At 45.9% G+C, this 17,500-nt stretch overlaps 1 protein-coding gene across 1 annotated transcript in view; it reads left to right on the plus strand.

Moving 5' to 3' along the window:
- The window catches only part of tenm4 (teneurin transmembrane protein 4), a 586,910-nt gene that overhangs the window by 409,530 nt on the left and 159,880 nt on the right, over positions 1-17,500 (plus strand). The window contains exons 13-14 of the mRNA XM_041876707.2: positions 13,512-13,658; positions 16,043-16,259. Coding sequence (XP_041732641.2) covers positions 13,512-13,658; positions 16,043-16,259 — 364 coding nt within the window. The remainder of the gene's footprint in view (positions 1-13,511; positions 13,659-16,042; positions 16,260-17,500) is intronic.

Genomic DNA, 17,500 nt, shown 5'->3' on the forward strand with positions numbered 1-17,500 from the left:
AGAGAGAGAGAGAGAGAGAGAGAGAGAGAGAGAGAGAGAGAGAGAGAGAGAGAGAGAGGGGGAGATAAATTGAAAGAAAGAAAGAATGAAAGGAGAGACACAGAGAGAGATCCTCCGCGTCAAGTCAGAACCATACAAGGCTGATGTAGCGGGAGGTCGGACTCTTCCTCGACCCCTCCGTTGAGTTCTGATGACCTCATTGACTATAGACAGGTGTTGTGAGATTGAATGCCTCTCTCCCCTGTCGGACACTCTGACCTCGCTGTCAGAATGATAGAGCTTGAGATATTAAGGGTTCTAATACAGTACTTAGATCAACCTTGTGTTGCTTCTGTAAAACTCCTCACTCAGGTACAGTGCATTCGGGAAAGTATTCAGACCCCTTGACTTTTTCCACATTTTGTTACGTTACAGCCTTATTGTAAAATGGATTATATATTTTTCTTTTCTCATCAATCTACACACAATACCCCGTAATGACAAAGCAAAAACAGGTTTTTAGACATGTTTGCAAATGTAAAAGTACTCAGTACTTTGTTGAAGCACCTTTGGCAGCGATTACAGCCTCAAGTCTTCTTGGGTGTGACGCTACAAGCTTGACACACCTGTATTTGGGGAGTTTCTCCTCCCATTCTTCTCTGCAGATCCTCTCAAGCTCTGTCAGGTTGGACGGGGAGCGTTGCTGAACAGCTATTTTCAGGTCTCTCCAGAGGTGTTCGATCGGGTTCAAGTCTGGGCTCTGACTGGGCCACTCAAGGACATTCAGAGACTTGTCCCAAAGCCGCTCCTGCGTTGTCTTGGCTGTGTGCTCAGGGTCGTTGACCTGTTGGAAGGTGAACCTTCACCCCAGTCTGAGATCCTGAGCGCTCCGTCTGGCCACTCTACCATAAAGGCCTGATTGGTGGAGTGCTGCAGAGATGGTTGTCCTTCTGGAAGGTTCTCTCATCTCCACAGAGGAACTCTGGAGCTCTGTCAGAGTGACCATCGGGTTCTTGGTCACCTCCCTGACCAAGGCCCTTCTCCCCCGATTGCTCAGTTTGGCCGGGCAGCCAGCTCAAGGAAGAGTCTTGGTGGTTCCAAACTTCTTCCATTTAAGAATGATGGAGGCCACTGTGTTCTTGGGGACCTTCAATGCTGCAGAAAAATTTTTCTGACCCTTCCCCAGATATGTGCCTCGACACAATCCTGTCTCAGAGCTCTACGGACAATTCCTTCGAACTCATGGCTTGGTTTTTGCTCTGACATGCACTGTCAACTGTGGGACCTTATATAGGCAGGTGTGTGCCTTTCCAAATCATGTCCAATCAATTGAATTTACCACAGGTGGACTCCAATCAAGTTCTAGAAACATCTCAAGGATGATCAATGTAAACAGGACGCACCTGAGCTCAATTTCGAGTGTCATAGCAAAGGGTCTGAATACTTATGTAAATAATGTATATCTGTTTTTTGTTTTTTTATAAATTAGCAAAAATTTATAAAAACCTGTTTTCGCTTTGTCATTATGTGGTATTGTGTATAGATTGATGAGGAACATGTTTTATTGAATCCATTTTAGAATAAGGCTGTAAAGTAATAAAATGTGGAAAAAGTCAAGGGACAGACACTTCAAAACCTTATTCTGTATTATTGGACTGTCTGAGAGGAGAGGAGAGGAGAGGAGAGGGTGAGGAGAGGAGAGGAGAGGAGAGGAGAGGAGAGGAGAGGAGAGGAGAGGAGAGGAGGAGAGGAGAGGAGAGGAGAGGGAGAGGAGAGGAGAGGAGAGGAGAGGAGAGGTGAGGAGAGGAGGGTGAGGAGAGGGTGAGGAGAGGGTGAGGAGAGGAGAGGAGAGGTGAGGTGAGGAGAGGAGAGGGTGAGGAGAGGGTGAGGAGAGGAGAGGAGAGGAGAGGTGAGAGGAGAGGGTGAGGAGAGGGTGAGGAGAGGAGAGGTGAGGAGAGGGTGAGGAGAGGAGAGGAGATGAGAGGTGAGGTGAGGAGAGGAGAGGAGAGGAGAGGAGAGGGAGAGGAGAGGAGAGGAGAGGGTGAGGAGAGGAGAGGAGAGGTGAGGGTGAGGAGAGGAGAGGAGAGGAGAGGAGAGGTGAGGAGAGGGAGAGGAGAGGAGAGGAGAGGAGAGGAGAGGGAGAGGAGAGGAGAGAGGAGAGGAGAGGAGAGGGAGGAGAGGGGAGGAGAGGAGAGGGGGAGGGGGTTGTTAGTAAGAGGAGAGAGAGGAGAGAGAGGAGAGGAGAGGAGAGGAGAGGAGAGGAGAGGAGAGGAGAGGAGAGGAGAGGAGAGGAGAGGAGAGGGTGAGGAGAGGAGAGGAGAGGAGAGGAGAGGAGAGGAGAGGGTGAGGAGAGGGTGAGGAGAGGAGAGGAGAGGAGAGGAGAGGAGAGGAGAGGAGAGGATGAGGAGAGGAGAGGAGAGGAGAGGCTGTTGTGAGGAGGATCTGATAGGTGCTGTGGCCACAGCCTTGCTAATTAAACAGCCAGATGCTCTGGTTGGTGCAGCGCGGGCAGAGGTGGAGGCTGAAAGCCAGATCCCTCTATTATTGGGCTGTCTGTTTCACCCTGTACACTTAAAGGGGTCCTAACGTTCTAAATCAAATACTTAATGAATCAAAAAGCTTAAAACATTTCCATAGGTTAGCTTTGCAGGTACTGTGGACTAAGGGCTTAGACCTACAGGAGTTAAACCTTGGTAAGGGTGGAGCTACATCATACTTTTATTATACATTTGCAAATATTTCTAAAAACATGTTTTTGCTTTCTCATTATGGGGTATTGTGTGTAGATTGATGAGGATTTGTATTTATTTAATCCATTTTAGAATAAGGCTGTAACGTAATACTTTCCGAAGTATGTCTTCAGTTGGTCATTGGGAACAGATTGAAATGTTATTTTCACATCTCCTTGTCTTGCTCTTCTTATTCTTCTCTCTCTCTCTCTCTCTCTCTCTCTCTCTCTCTCTCTCGCTCTCTCTCTGTTCTCTCTCTCTCTCTCTCTCTCTCTCTCTCTGTCTCTCTCTCTCTTTCGCTCTCTCTTTCTATCTCTCTCTCTTTCGCTCTCTCTGTCTCTCTCTCTCTTTCGCTCTCTCTTTCTATCTCTCTCTCTTTCTCTCACTCTCTCTGTCTCTCTCTCTATCTCTCTTTCTATCTTTCTCTGTCTATCTCTCGCCCTCTCTCTCTCTTTCTCTTTCTCTGTCCCCTCTCTCTCTCTTTCTCTCTTGCTCTCCCTTTCTCTGTCTCTCTATCTCTTTCTCTCTCTGTGTCTCTCTCTCCCCCCCCCTCTCTCTCTCTCTCTCTCTCTCTCTCTCTCTCTCTCTCTCTCTCTCTCTCTCTCTCTCTCTCTCTCTCTCTCTCTCTCTCTCTATGTTTACCTCTCCATTCCTCTCCCTGTGTCTTGCCTTGGCTTGGGTGTGCGAGATGCTGCTTGTAATGCATGTGTTTTTTTGTTTTTTTTTCTCCAATTCTGTAGTAGTAGTAGTAAACTAACACCTAGCCTTACTGTGTCTGTCATGGAAGCTGCTGCTGTTCAACCTCTCCCTTATATGTTTGTCTCTTATCTCCCCAAGCTCACTATCTGGAGAAGGTAGTGAAAGGTATGGCACACCTCCTTCCTTCTGTTTGTATTTTGTCTTCCTCTCATCGTAACTACACTACCCAGCATTCACCAGGCAACAGTCATATCCGGTGGCCATACTCTTCCTCCTCCCTTCACATCCATATATGGCACCACCCGCTCCTCAACCCGACCCAAATCACCAGTCAAAAAATTATGTGTCCCAAATGGCACCATATTCCCTATATATCGTGCATTACTTTTGACTAGAGCCCAAACTGTCCTGGTCAAAAATAGTGCACTAAGTAGAGATTAACGGGCCATTTCGGGTGTAAAAACAAATTCACACCTCCACCTGTCCTCTCGTCATCACCATTATTGTCACACCTGGTCACCTGACTAACAGTCTCCACTTAGAATGTTCTCTCTGTCAAACCTGGTCACCTGACTAACAGTCTCCACTTAGAATGTTCTCTCTGTCAAACCTGGTCACCTGACTAACAGTCTCCACTTAGAATGTTCTCTCTGTCAAACCTGGTCACCTGACTAACAGTCTCCACTTAGAATGTTCTCTCTGTCAAACCTGGTCACCTGACTAACAGTCTCCACTTAGAATGTTCTCTCTTTCACACCTGGTCACCTGACTAACAGTCTCTACTTAGAATGTTCTCTCTGTCACACCTGGTCACCTGACTAACAGTCTCCACCTACAATGTTCTCTCTGTCAAACCTGGTCACCTGACTAACAGTCTCCACTTAGAATGTTATCTCTGTCACACCTGGTCACCTGACTAACAGTCTCCACTTAGAATGTTATCTCTGTCACACCTGGTCACCTGACTAACAGTCTCCACCTACAATGTTCTCTCTGTCAAACCTGGTCACCTGACTAACAGTCTCCACTTAGAATGTTCTCTGTCACACCTGGTCACCTGACTAACAGTCTCCACTTAGAATGTTATCTCTGTCACACCTGGTCACCTGACTATCAGTCTCCACTTAGAATGTTATCTCTGTCACACCTGGTCACCTGACTAACAGTCTCCACCTACAATGTTCTCTCTGTCAAACCTGGTCACCTGACTAACAGTCTCCACTTAGAATGTTCTCTGTCACACCTGGTCACCTGACTAACAGTCTCCACTTAGAATGTTCTCTGTCAAACCTGGTCACCTGACTAACAGTCTCCACTTAGAATGTTCTCTGTCACACCTGGTCACCTGACTAACAGTCTCCACTTAGAATGTTCTCTCTGTCAAACCTGGTCACCTGACTAACAGTCTCCACTTAGAATGTTCTCTCTGTCAAACCTGGTCACCTGACTAACAGTCTCCACTTAGAATGTTCTCTCTGTCAAACCTGGTCACCTGACTAACAGTCTCCACTTAGAATGTTCTCTCTTTCACACCTGGTCACCTGACTAACAGTCTCTACTTAGAATGTTCTCTCTGTCACACCTGGTCACCTGACTAACAGTCTCCACCTACAATGTTCTCTCTGTCAAACCTGGTCACCTGACTAACAGTCTCCACTTAGAATGTTATCTCTGTCACACCTGGTCACCTGACTAACAGTCTCCACTTAGAATGTTATCTCTGTCACACCTGGTCACCTGACTAACAGTCTCCACCTACAATGTTCTCTCTGTCAAACCTGGTCACCTGACTAACAGTCTCCACTTAGAATGTTCTCTGTCACACCTGGTCACCTGACTAACAGTCTCCACTTAGAATGTTATCTCTGTCACACCTGGTCACCTGACTATCAGTCTCCACTTAGAATGTTATCTCTGTCACACCTGGTCACCTGACTAACAGTCTCCACCTACAATGTTCTCTCTGTCAAACCTGGTCACCTGACTAACAGTCTCCACTTAGAATGTTCTCTGTCACACCTGGTCACCTGACTAACAGTCTCCACTTAGAATGTTCTCTGTCAAACCTGGTCACCTGACTAACAGTCTCCACTTAGAATGTTCTCTGTCACACCTGGTCACCTGACTAACAGTCTCCACTTAGAATGTTATCTCTGTCACACCTGGTCACCTGACTAACAGTCTCCACTTAGAATGTTCTCTCTGTCAAACCTGGTCACCTGACTAACAGTCTCCACTTAGAATGTTCTCTGTCACACCTGGTCACCTGACTAACAGTCTCCACCTACAATGTTCTCTCTGTCAAACCTGGTCACCTGACTAACAGTCTCCACTTAGAATGTTCTCTGTCACACCTGGTCACCTGACTAACAGTCTCCACTTAGAATGTTCTCTCTGTCACACCTGGTCACCTGACTAACAGTCTCCACTTAGAATGTTCTCTGTCACACCTGGTGAATCACACCGTTGTCCTTCCTCCTGCTCTGTTGTGAGGCCTACTTGATACAACTGGGGTTATTTGTGTACTCTGGTGTATCATATGGCCCCCTCACTCCCTCTCATCAGGGGGGTATTAGGATGGGTGAGGGAGGAGAGAAGGGTTCTCTGTAACCTGAAGGAGGGAGGGGATGAGAGGAGAGGGTGAGTTCTCTGTAACCTGAAGGAGGGAGGAGAGGAGAGGGTGAGGGAGGGTTCTCTGTAACCTGAAGGAGGGAGGGGATGGGAGGAAGGGGATATGGGGGTCTCAGTAACCTGGTCCATCCATTATGGATGATATGCTGTTGTGAGAAGGATCTGATAGGTGCTGTGGCCACAGCCTTGCTAATTAAGCAGCGCGGGCAGAAAGCCAGATCTCTCTCTCTCTCTCTCTCTCTCTCTCTCTCTCTCTCTCTCTCTCTCTCTCTCTCTCTCTCTCTCTCTCTCTCTCTCTCTCTCTCTCTCTCTCTCTCTCTCTCTCTCTCTCTCTCTCTCTCTCTCTCTCTCTCTCTCTCTCTCTCTCTCTCTCTCTCTCTCTCTCTCTCTCTCTCTCAACGGGAGGGAGCTAGAGAGGGAGAGAGCATGTTCTAAACGTGAGGCCGTAAGTAAGCGTTCCCAGTACTCCTGTACCAGCCCCTCTCATTGCAGGTAGTCCAGAACTCCTGTACCAGCCCCTCTTGTTGCAGGTGGTCCAGTACTCCTGTACCAGCCCCTCTCATTGCAGGTGGTCCAGAACTCCTGTACCAGCCCCTCTCATTGCAGGTGGTCCAGAACTCCTGTACCAGCCCCTCTCATTGCAGGTGGTCCAGAACTCCTGTACCAGCCCCTCTCATTGCAGGTGGTCCAGAACTCCTGTACCAGCCCCTCTCATTGCAGGTGGTCCAGAACTCCTGTACCAGCCCCTCTTGTTGCAGGTGGTCCAGTACTCATGTACCAGCCCCTCTTGTTGCAGGTGGTCCAGAACTCCTGTACCAGCCCCTCTCATTGCAGGTGGTCCAGAACTCCTGTACCAGCCCCTCTCATTGCAGGTGGTCCAGAACTCCTGTACCAGCCCCTCTTGTTGCAGGTGGTCCATTACCAAGGACAGAGGGAGATGAAGGGAGGGAGGGAGGGAGGGAGGGATGGGACGGAGAAAGAGAGAGAGAGGGTAACTGTGTTTTCAGAGCGTCTGGGCAGGGCTGTGGGAGCGTGGGTCCCTGGGGCCTTTATAAAATTTCTGCCAACTGAAGTTTGAACCGATGCCAGCGGAGAGAACATCTTTATTTATTCATCCTTGTAATAAGCAGCTAATCATCTGCCTCCTCTGTGCTGTTGATCCAACCAGAGCTGTTTGTCACGATGGGTCTTTAAGGAGCCAAATGTTCTCTAAGCTCGACATTTAAAGATAGGATACGTCCCAAATGGCTCCCTATTCCCAATAAAGTGCACTCTGGTAAAAGTAGTCAAATCAAATCAAATGTTATTGGTCACATACACGTGTTTTAGCAGATGTTATTGCGGGTGTAGCGAAATGCTTGTGTTTCTAGCTCCGACAGTGCAGTAATATCTAACAAGTAATATCTAACAATTTAACAACATATACCCAATACACACAAATCTAAGTAAAGCAATGGAATTAAGAATATATAAATAAATATATGGACGAGCAATGACAGAGCGGCATGGACTAAGATACAGTAGAATAGTATAGAATACAGTATATACATATGAGATGAGTAGTGCAAGATATGTAAACATTATTAAAGTGACTAGTGTTCCATTTCTTAAAGTGGCCAGTGATTTCAATAGGCAGCAGCAGCCTCTAATGTGCTAGTTAGTGATGGCTATTTAACAGTCTGATGGCCTTCAGATAGAAGCTGTTTTTCATTCTCTCGGTCCCAGCTTTGATGCACCTGTACTGACCTCGCCTTCTGGATGGTAGCGGGGTGAACAGGCCGCGGCTCGGGTGGTTGTTGTCTGGATGATAGCGGGGTGAACAGGCCGCGGCTCGGGTGGTCGATGTCCTTGATGATCTTTTTGGCCTTCCTGTGACACCGGGTGCACTGAGTACACCAAACATTAGGAACACCTTTCTAGTATTGAGTTGCAGCATCATAGGTTAGTGTGGAGAGAGAGTTGATATTTAACAGTCATTAAAGTATGCCTTATTTACTTAGAAGACCTACTAAAATAGTGATTTAGACAGACAGCATAGCCAGCAGCTCTGTAGAGATGAGATGATGACTTGGAATTAAATAATAGTCATCAAATAAAACTAATGTAATATACACAACAACTGAAAATATTTCATTAAAGTAAAGGAATGTGAATAACTGATGGTTAATAAGTGATAAGCAGTAATGGGCAGTCACTACCATCGTGGGACATTTATTAATTGTTTAATTCTGTGTTGTTACAGCATTCAACATGTCACAGCGCACATTTAATCTTTTTAAAAAATCATAGAAACAGATATCGAAAACCGTGATTATTTTTGTAGTAATCGAACCGAAACCGAACCGATCTCAAAAAGCACTAATCGCTCAGCATTGCTCTATAGGAAATACGGTTCCATTTGAGATGCAGCCAAATCAGGCCCCTAAATCAAATGGAAGATCTTCATAAGATTACTCGTTTGTTGCTGAGTATTTTTCAGGCATATTTGGAATGCAGCCTCTTTCTCTCTCCCTTACCCAGAGAGGAAATTAAGAGTTTCATTCCAAACCGCTATATAGAAATGGTGGTAAATTAGCTTTTATTGTTGAACGAAATTATGAATGAGATTGTTTTTTTCTTTTTTCCACTATCTAATCATGGTATGGGCTTGTTCAATGACAGACATGTATTTGTTTAAAATCTATCACTTGATGGTTTCATTTTAGAGAGACAAATGATCATTATTTTTTTTTATTTTTTATTTTGCTCTCAGAGAAATAAGTAGCACTGCTAGGTTTTACACAGTCACATGTAACAAATAACTACATTTTTTCATAAAGAACGGTACAAATTATATTATATTATTGTAGTATGAGATCTGTATGTAGAGCATTTACATATACATTTTACATTTTAGTCATTTAGCAGATGTTTTTATCCAGAGCGACTTTTAAAGTTAGTGAATTCATCTTATGATAGCTAGGTGAGACAACCACCTATCACAGTCAAATACACAGGACACAAACATTCCATTCCAGCTAAACAAAGGACATATAGCGTTTAGCAAAAAATAATAATAATATTTTAATACAAATCTTATGAATAAAAAATCTGAGAACAGTAATATTTTAAACACATGAAGGTGCTCATAAGCATTAATTTCTGATGAAACCCCCCCACTAATGTGATAAATTGGTGGATATGGTGTTTTGGAACAAAACCTCTTCAAATAGAGGAGAGGAGGAAATTCCAACCATTTTTCTGCTATCTGCCTGGGACTGGAGAGAGGTTTACAGCTCAGGGTTTACAGCTCAGGGTTTACAGCTCAGGGTTTACAGCTCAGGGTTTACAGCTCAGGGTTTACAGCTCAGGGTTTACAGCTCAGGGTTTACAGCTCAGGGTTTACAGCTCAGGGTTTACAGCGCAGGGTTTACAGCTCAGGGTTTACAGCTCAGGGTTTACAGCTCAGGGTTTACAGCGCAGGGTTTACAGCTCAGGGTTTACAGCTCAGGGTTTACAGCTCAGGGTTTACAGCTCAGGGTTTACAGCTCAGGGTTTACAGCTCAGGGTTTACAGCTCAGGGTTTACAGCTCAGGGTTTACAGCTCAGGGTTTACAGCGCAGGGTTTACAGCTCAGGGTTTACAGCTCAGGGTTTACAGCGCAGGGTTTACAGCTCAGGGTTTACAGCTCAGGGTTTACAGTCACTTCCCTTCACTATCTAATCACATGGTTTTAGATGTGTGTGTCACAGTGCTGTACAATCATCACAACCCTTTATCGCATCAAGGCTGATCAATGTGTTCATCTATTGCATTGTGTATCATAATATGAAGCTAGACTACTAATACCTAGTATTTACTGAGCTGGATAATATTATTTATGCCATTTAGCAGACGCTTTTATCCAAAGCGACTTACAGTCATGTGTAATGCGTGCATACATTTTTTTTTTAACGTACGGGTCCCAGAAAATTGACCCTACCTTTACAACTTTACTCTCTCTCTCTCTCTCTCTCTCTCTCTCTCTCTCTCTCTCTCTCTCTCTCTCTCTCTCTCTCTCTCTCTCTCTCTCTCTCTCTCTCTCTCTCTCTCTCTCTCTCTCTCTCTCTCTCTCTTTCTCTTCATCTCTCTCTCTCTCTCTCTCTCTCGCTCTCTCTCTCTCTCTCTCGATCTCTCTCTCTCTCTCTCTCTCTCTCTCTCTCTCTCTCTCTCTCTCTCTCTCTCTCTATCTCTCCCCCTTCTCTGTTCTCTTTGTGATATAAGAGCTGTTAGTCAGCCGTCATGGTCGCTTTGGTTGACAAAATAGGTCAGAGTAGAGCAGAGCATCTTCTATCCACCTCTCCCCTCTCCCCTCTCCCTCTCCCCTCTCCCCTCTCCCCTCCCCCTCTCCTCACTTCTCCTCTCCTCTCCTCTCCTCTCCCTCTCCTCTCCTCTCCTCTCCTCTCCCTCCCCCTCTCCTCTCCTCTCCTCTCCCTCTCCTCTCCTCCCTCTCCTCTCCTCTCCTCTCCTCTCCCTCTCCTCTCCTCTCCCTCTCCTCTCCTCTCCTCTCCTCTCCTCTCCTCTCCTCTCCTCTCCTCTCCACTCCTCTCCTTTCCTCTCCCCTCCTCTCTCCTCTCTCCTCTCCTCTCCTCCATAAAGCCTGTCAACGGTTTTACAACAGCAGATAAAATGCCAGAGAGAGAGAGAGAGAGAGAGAGAGAGAGAGAGAGAGAGAGAGAGAGAGAGAGAGAGAGAGAGAGAGAGAGAGGAGAGAGAGAGAGAGGTAAAGATATAGAGACAGTGACAGTGTGACAGAAGGAATGTGTCACCTGTCATTGTGTAGTATATAGTAGACCTCTGTTAGTTGGGAACATATTTCCAAAATGTAAATCACTTGGAGCTGATTTCCTGGTGTTTCTACAGTTTAATGTCAACAATTAAAAAAATAAAGTTTATTTAATTGTATTTTTTGCTCAGAAAACTTGGGGGGCCAAATAAACCCCTCCGCGGGCCAAATTCGGAAAACTGGGGGATATGAGAAATCTTCAGGAAAGGTGTATCAAATGAATCAACTCAAATGAATCAACTCAAATGAATCAACTCAAATGAATCAACTCCAGCTTAGCACCATTATAGCTGCTCCGTATCGTACCAATTTAAAATATTTAAGTGCCCTTAAATACTGGGGAATACATAACATCAGCCACAACAAACTCATTTGAGGGACTGCAGATGAGAATCAGCTATGGAGCAATGTCTGTTGTGCAGTCGTGGTCAAAAGTTTTGAGAATGACACAAATATTGATTTTCACAAAGTCTGCTGCCTCAATTTTTATGATAGCAATTTGCATATACTCTAGAATGTTATGAAGAGTGATCAGATGAATTGCAATTAATTGCAAAGTCCCTCTTTGCCATGAAAATGAACTAAATCCACCCAAAAAACATTTCCACTGCATTTCAGCCCTGCCACAAAAGGACCGGCTGACATCATGTCAGTGATTCTCTCGTTAACATAGGTGAGAGTGTTGACGAGGACAAGGCTGGAGATCACTCTGTCATGCTGATTGAGTTAGAATAACAGACTGGAAGCTTTAAAAGGAGGGTGGTGCTTGAAATCATTGTTCTTCCTCTGTTAACCATGATTACCTGCAAGGAAACACATGCCGTCATCATTGCTTTGCACAAAAAGGGCTTCACAGGCAAGGATATTGCTGCTAGTAAGATTGCACCTCAATCAACCATTTATCGGATCATCAAGAACTTCAAGGAGAGAGGTTCAATTGTTGTGAAGAAGGCTTAAGGGCGCCCAAGAAAGTCCAGCAAGCACCAGGACCGTCTCCTAAAGTTGATTCAGCTGCGGGATCGGGGCACCACCAGTGCAGAGTTTGCTCAGGAATGGCAGCAGGCAGGTGTGAGTGCATCTGAACGCACAGTGAGGCGAAGACTTTTGGAGGATGGCCTGGTGTCAAGAAGGGCAGCGAGGAAGCCACTTCTCTCCAGGAAAAACATCAGGGACAGACTGATATTATGCAAAAGGTACAGGGATTGGACTGCTGAGGACTGGGGTAAAGTCATTTTCTCTGATGAATCCCCTTTCCGATTGTTTGGGGCATCCGGAAAAAAGCTTGTCCGGAGAAGACAAGGTGAGCGCTACCATCAGTCCTGTGTCATGCCAACAGTAAAGCATCCTGAGACCATTCATGTGTGGGGTTGCTTCTCAGCCAAGGCAGTGGGCTCACTCACAATTTTGCCTAAGAACACAGCCATGAATAAAGAATGGTACCAACACATCCTCCGAGAGCAACTTCTCCCAACCATCCAAGAACAGTTTGGTGACGAACAATGCCTTTTCCAGCATGATGGAGCACCTTGCCATAAGGCAAAAGTGATAACTAAGTGGCTCGGGGAACAAAATATCGACATTTTGGGTCCATGGCCAGGAAACTCCCCAGACCTTAATCAAATTGAGAACTTGTGGTCAATCCTCAAGAGGCGGGTGGACAAACAAAAACCCACAAATTCGGACAAACTCCAAGCATTGATTATGCAAGAATGGGCGGCCATCAGTCAGGATTTGGCCCAGAAGTTAATTGACAGCATGCCAGGGCGGATTGCAGAGGTCTTGAAAAAGAAGGGTCAACACTGCAAATATGGACTCTTTGCATAAACTTAATGTAATTGTCAATAAAAGCCTTTGACACTTATGGAATGCTTGTAATTATACTTCAGTATACCATAGTAACATCTGACAAAAATATCTAAAAACACTGAAGCAGCAAACTTTGTGAAGACCAAATACTTGTGTCATTCTCAAAACTTTTGACCACAACTGTACATGGTCCCTGTCAAATGAATAAACAAACAGACAACCAAAGAAACAAAATGACTCTTCAAAATGACACTTCCTATTGTCTCCTTATATTGTCTCCTTATATTTATCATTCTATTGTCTCCTTCTATTGTATCATTCTATTGTCTCCTTCTATTGTCTCCTTCTATTGTCTCCTTCTATTGACTCCTTCTATTGTCTCCTTATATTGCCTCCTATTGGCTCCTTCTATTGCCTCCTTCTATTTCTCATTATATTGCCTCCTTCTATTGGCTCATTCTATTGACTCCTTCTATTGTCTCCTTATATTGCCTCCTATTGTCTCCTTCTATTGCCTCCTTCTATTTCTCATTATATTGCCTCCTTCTATTGGCTCATTCTATTGTCTCCTTCTATTTTCTCCTTCTATTGCCTCCTTCTATTTCTCATTATATTGTCTCCTTCTATTGTCTCCTTCTATTGCCTCCTTATATTGTCTCCTCCTATTGTCTCCTTCTATTGTCTCCTTCTATTGCCTCCTTCTATTGTCTCCTTCTATTGACTCCTTATATTGTCTGTTTTTCTTACTGTCTTCCCATCCGTGTGTGTTGTTGTTAAACTGGGCTTTAACTAGTTGATATTCTGTGTGTGGTGATACCTCTCTGTTCTGTGTGTGACTGTGTACTTGTATGTCTCTCTAACAGAGGGCTGCCCTGGTCTGTGTAACGGGAACGGCAGGTGTACCCTGGGTAATAACGGCTGGTACTGTGTGTGTCAGCTTGGCTGGAGAGGAACAGGATGTGACACGTCCATGGAGACGGTCTGCAGCGACGGAAAGGACAACGATGGAGGTAAATTGTAAACTAGATTTAGAATAATACCAATGACTATAGTCTAACTCCTACGATTAGCGCCCGGTGTCCACTTTTAACCCACAGATAACCATTAGTCTCTCCAGCTAGCTAGATTCCTACTAGTTCAACTTTTGGTTAGGGGTTCTGAGAACAAAGGACCTAGCATTGACTGGGAGGTCTCAACATACTGTTCATAATATGCCATTTTAGCAGACGCTTTTATCCAAAAGCGACTTACAGTCATGTGTGCATACATTTTTACGTATGGGTGGTCCCGGGGATCGAACCCACTACCCTGGGCGTTACAAGCGCCGTGCTCTACCAGCGGAGCTACAGAGGACCACCAGAGGACCACCAGAGGACCACCAGAGGACCACCAGGGGGCATGACTCGACTATTACAGTAGAGCAACAACAACCAGTCTGTCTACTGTGTGTTATAACAGACCGGCCTGTACATATCCTGATCCAGGTAGACCTGGCTTCTTAGAAAGCAGAGAACAGCCGCACCCTGTCCTGGTGAGAATTGGTAGTGGGCTGTGAGTTGATCCTGTGTCGGAGCCCCATTGCGTGAGAGCTGTGGGCTGTGAGTTGATCCTGTGTCGGAGCCCCATTGCGTGAGAGCTGTGGGCTGTGAGTTGATCCTGTGTCGGAGCCCCATTGCGTGAGAGCTGTGGGCTGTGAGTTGATCCTGTGTCGGAGCCCCATTGCGTGAGAGCTGTGGGCTGTGAGTTGATCCTGTGTCGGAGCCCCATTGCGTGAGAGCTGTGGGCTGTGAGTTGATCCTGTGTCGGAGCCCCATTGCGTGAGAGCTGTGGGCTGTGAGTTGATCCTGTGTCGGAGCCCCATTGCGTGAGAGCTGTGGGCTGTGAGTTGATCCTGTGTCGGAGCCCCATTGCGTGAGAGCTGTGGGCTGTGAGTTGATCCTGTGTCGGAGCCCCATTGCGTGAGAGCTGTAAAGCCAGTCTAGCTACCAGGGAATTGACTGACTTTTGACAGAGCCAGGCAGACAGGAAGGGAGGCAGACAGGCAGACAGGAAGGGAGGCAGCCAGGCAGACAGGAAGGGAGGAAGAATGTATTAGTATTAGTAGTGTTGATGACACAGTTATAATAATAATAATAATATGCCATTTAGCAGACGCTTTTATCCAAAGCGACTTACAGTCGTGCGTGCATACATTTTTGTGTATGGGTGGTCCCGGGGATCGAACCCACTACCTTGGCGTTACAAGCGCCGTGCTCTACCAGCTGAGCTACAGAGGACCACAGTTCACATGAAGGAAAGTGCAGTGCTAACACACAGACAGGAAGTAAAGTGCAGTGCTAACACACAGACAGGAAGTAAAGTGCAGTGCTAACACACAGACAGGAAGTAAAGTGCAGTGCTAACACACAGACAGGAAGTAAAGTGCAGTGCTAACACACAGACAGGAAGTAAAGTGCAGTGCTAACACACAGACAGGAAGTAAAGTGCAGTGCTAACACACAGACAGGAAGTAAAGTGCAGTGCTAACACACAGACAGGAAGTAAAGTGCAGTGCTAACACACATCAGCAGGTTCTGGAGTGGTGAATCATTACAGCCCCTAATTGCAGGAAGACAGTGGGCTGGAGCTGTTAAAGGATGACTCGCACTTCCTCTTATAGATTTGGTTAATTAATTTAAGAAATGCTAGCGGCCATGACTAAATTCAAACGTGAGTTGTTTGCGGGTGTGGTTTGATGTGGATGTCTCTTGTGTGTGTTCGCAGGCGCGGAAGAGTTAGCCAAATAATTTCACCAATTAAATCAAATCCAATCAAATGTATTTGTCACATGCGTCATATAAACAACAGTGAAATGCTTACTTACGGGCCCATCCCAACAATGCAGAGAGAGAAAAAAAAAATGAAATAAAAACATAATAACACAAGGAATAAATACGCAATGAGTAACGGTAACTTGGCTATATACACGGGGAACCAGTACCGAGTCCATGCGCAGGGGTACGAGGTAATGGGGCGCAGGGGTACGAGGTAATGGGGCGCAGGGGTACGAGGAAATGGGGCGCAGGGGTACGAGGAAATTGAGTTAGATATGTACACATAGGTAGGGATAAAGTGACTCGCAAAATTTCAGTTTTAGATGAGACTGACGTTATGACTAAAATGATCCTATTTACACTTTGTAGCATATTTTGACGCTAGAATAAATGTTTCTGACTCATATCGATGCCACATAGGGTGCTTTTTACGGGTAGTCACTATTTAAGATGTTGAGGTGTGGGGGAGGGGTGTGTGGGGGGGGAGGAGAGAGGACAAGAGGAGAGTGACCACTCAGATGGATTGGTAGACTGTATAGACCCTGAATGCTGTGTTTGTAACTCTATGTTCCCCCCTCCAGATGGTTTGGTAGACTGTATGGACCCTGACTGCTGTGTGCAGGCGTCGTGCCACACCACAGGTCTATGTGTAGGTTCACCAGACCCCCTGGACATCATCCAGGAGACACAGCTCTCCTCCACGCAGAGCAATCTGCAGTCCTTCTACGACCGTGTCCGCTTCCTAGTGGGACGAGACAGCACACACGCCATCCCCGGGGCTAACCTCTTCGACGGCAGGTGAGTCAACATGGGCTTGTTCATTAGGTACTGAACGGAAGTCAAACAGACTGAAACTGTGAGTGACCGACCACCTGAACTTGTCCGTTTAAGAAAACATTTGTTTTGGTTTTCCGAACCTTGACCTCTTAATCATCAGCACCAGTAGGGGGATAGTCACAGTGTGCATTTGTAATGACACCCTTTTCCCTATAAGTGCACTACTTTGGACCAGAGTGCCATTTTGACACAGTCACCAGTACCAGTTTTGGGGAGGGGGACTATTTCTATCTAGAACATGATAGATGTTATCCTACCGTCCTGTCTAGATCAGGACTGGGCTTGAGGAACACGGGTACAGATGTTATCCTACCATCCTGTCTAGATCAGGACTAGGCTTGTGGAATACTAGTACATATGTTATCCTACCGTCCTGTCTAGATCAGGACTGGGCTTGTGGAATACTAGTACATATGTTATCCTACCGTCCTGTCTAGATCAGGACTGGGCTTGAGGAATACTAGTACAGATGTTATCCTACCGTCCTGTCTAGATCAGGACTGGGTGCAGATGTTATCCTACCATCCTGTCTAGAGCAGAACTGGGTGCAGATGTTATCCTACCATCCGGTGTCCTTCTAAGCATACTTTTGGCTTGATCACATTTGTGCTATCAATTTGCAATTTTTTTAACTATAGTTAAATCGCTGTGGATTTCTTGCTTTATGCTGAAATGCAACGGGTCCAAACCAGCAGTGTGGAGTATATGTTTTATTGTATTTTCCAGGAAATCTCTTTAGATTAATAATCTATTTTTTGATGGGAGATCTGGCCAAGACAGCTGCTGTGTAAGGCCTAGTTAGTGAGGCAAGAAATGGAACGGGAGCACAGGAGAACTCCCACTCAGCCACAGCAGCCATCTCATATTCATGTATTGTGATGGCTTCTGGTGAAATGCATCAGATGCCTTATGCCCGTCTCCCGAAGGCCTAGCTAGCTCGTCCTGCGCTGCCGCCCTCCTGCCCCAGCCAGTGAAACTGAGACGCATGCTGCAGCGCAGCACGGCTTTCATATCAGAGAGAAGGGCTGTCACTGTGGTCCCATGTGATTCCCCTGCTGCCGCTCTCTCTTCTCTCTTCTCTCTTCTCTATTCTCTCTTCTCTCTTCTTTGTCTCCCGCTCTTCCTTCCCTCTTCATCTATAATCGCTCCTGAGATTCTGCGTCACCTTATTTGCATCTTGTTGCTGATGGATCTTCACAGTT

The sequence above is a fragment of the Coregonus clupeaformis genome, chromosome 5, assembly GCF_020615455.1.
Source record: "Coregonus clupeaformis isolate EN_2021a chromosome 5, ASM2061545v1, whole genome shotgun sequence".
NCBI classification, from domain to species: Eukaryota; Metazoa; Chordata; class Actinopteri; order Salmoniformes; family Salmonidae; genus Coregonus; species Coregonus clupeaformis.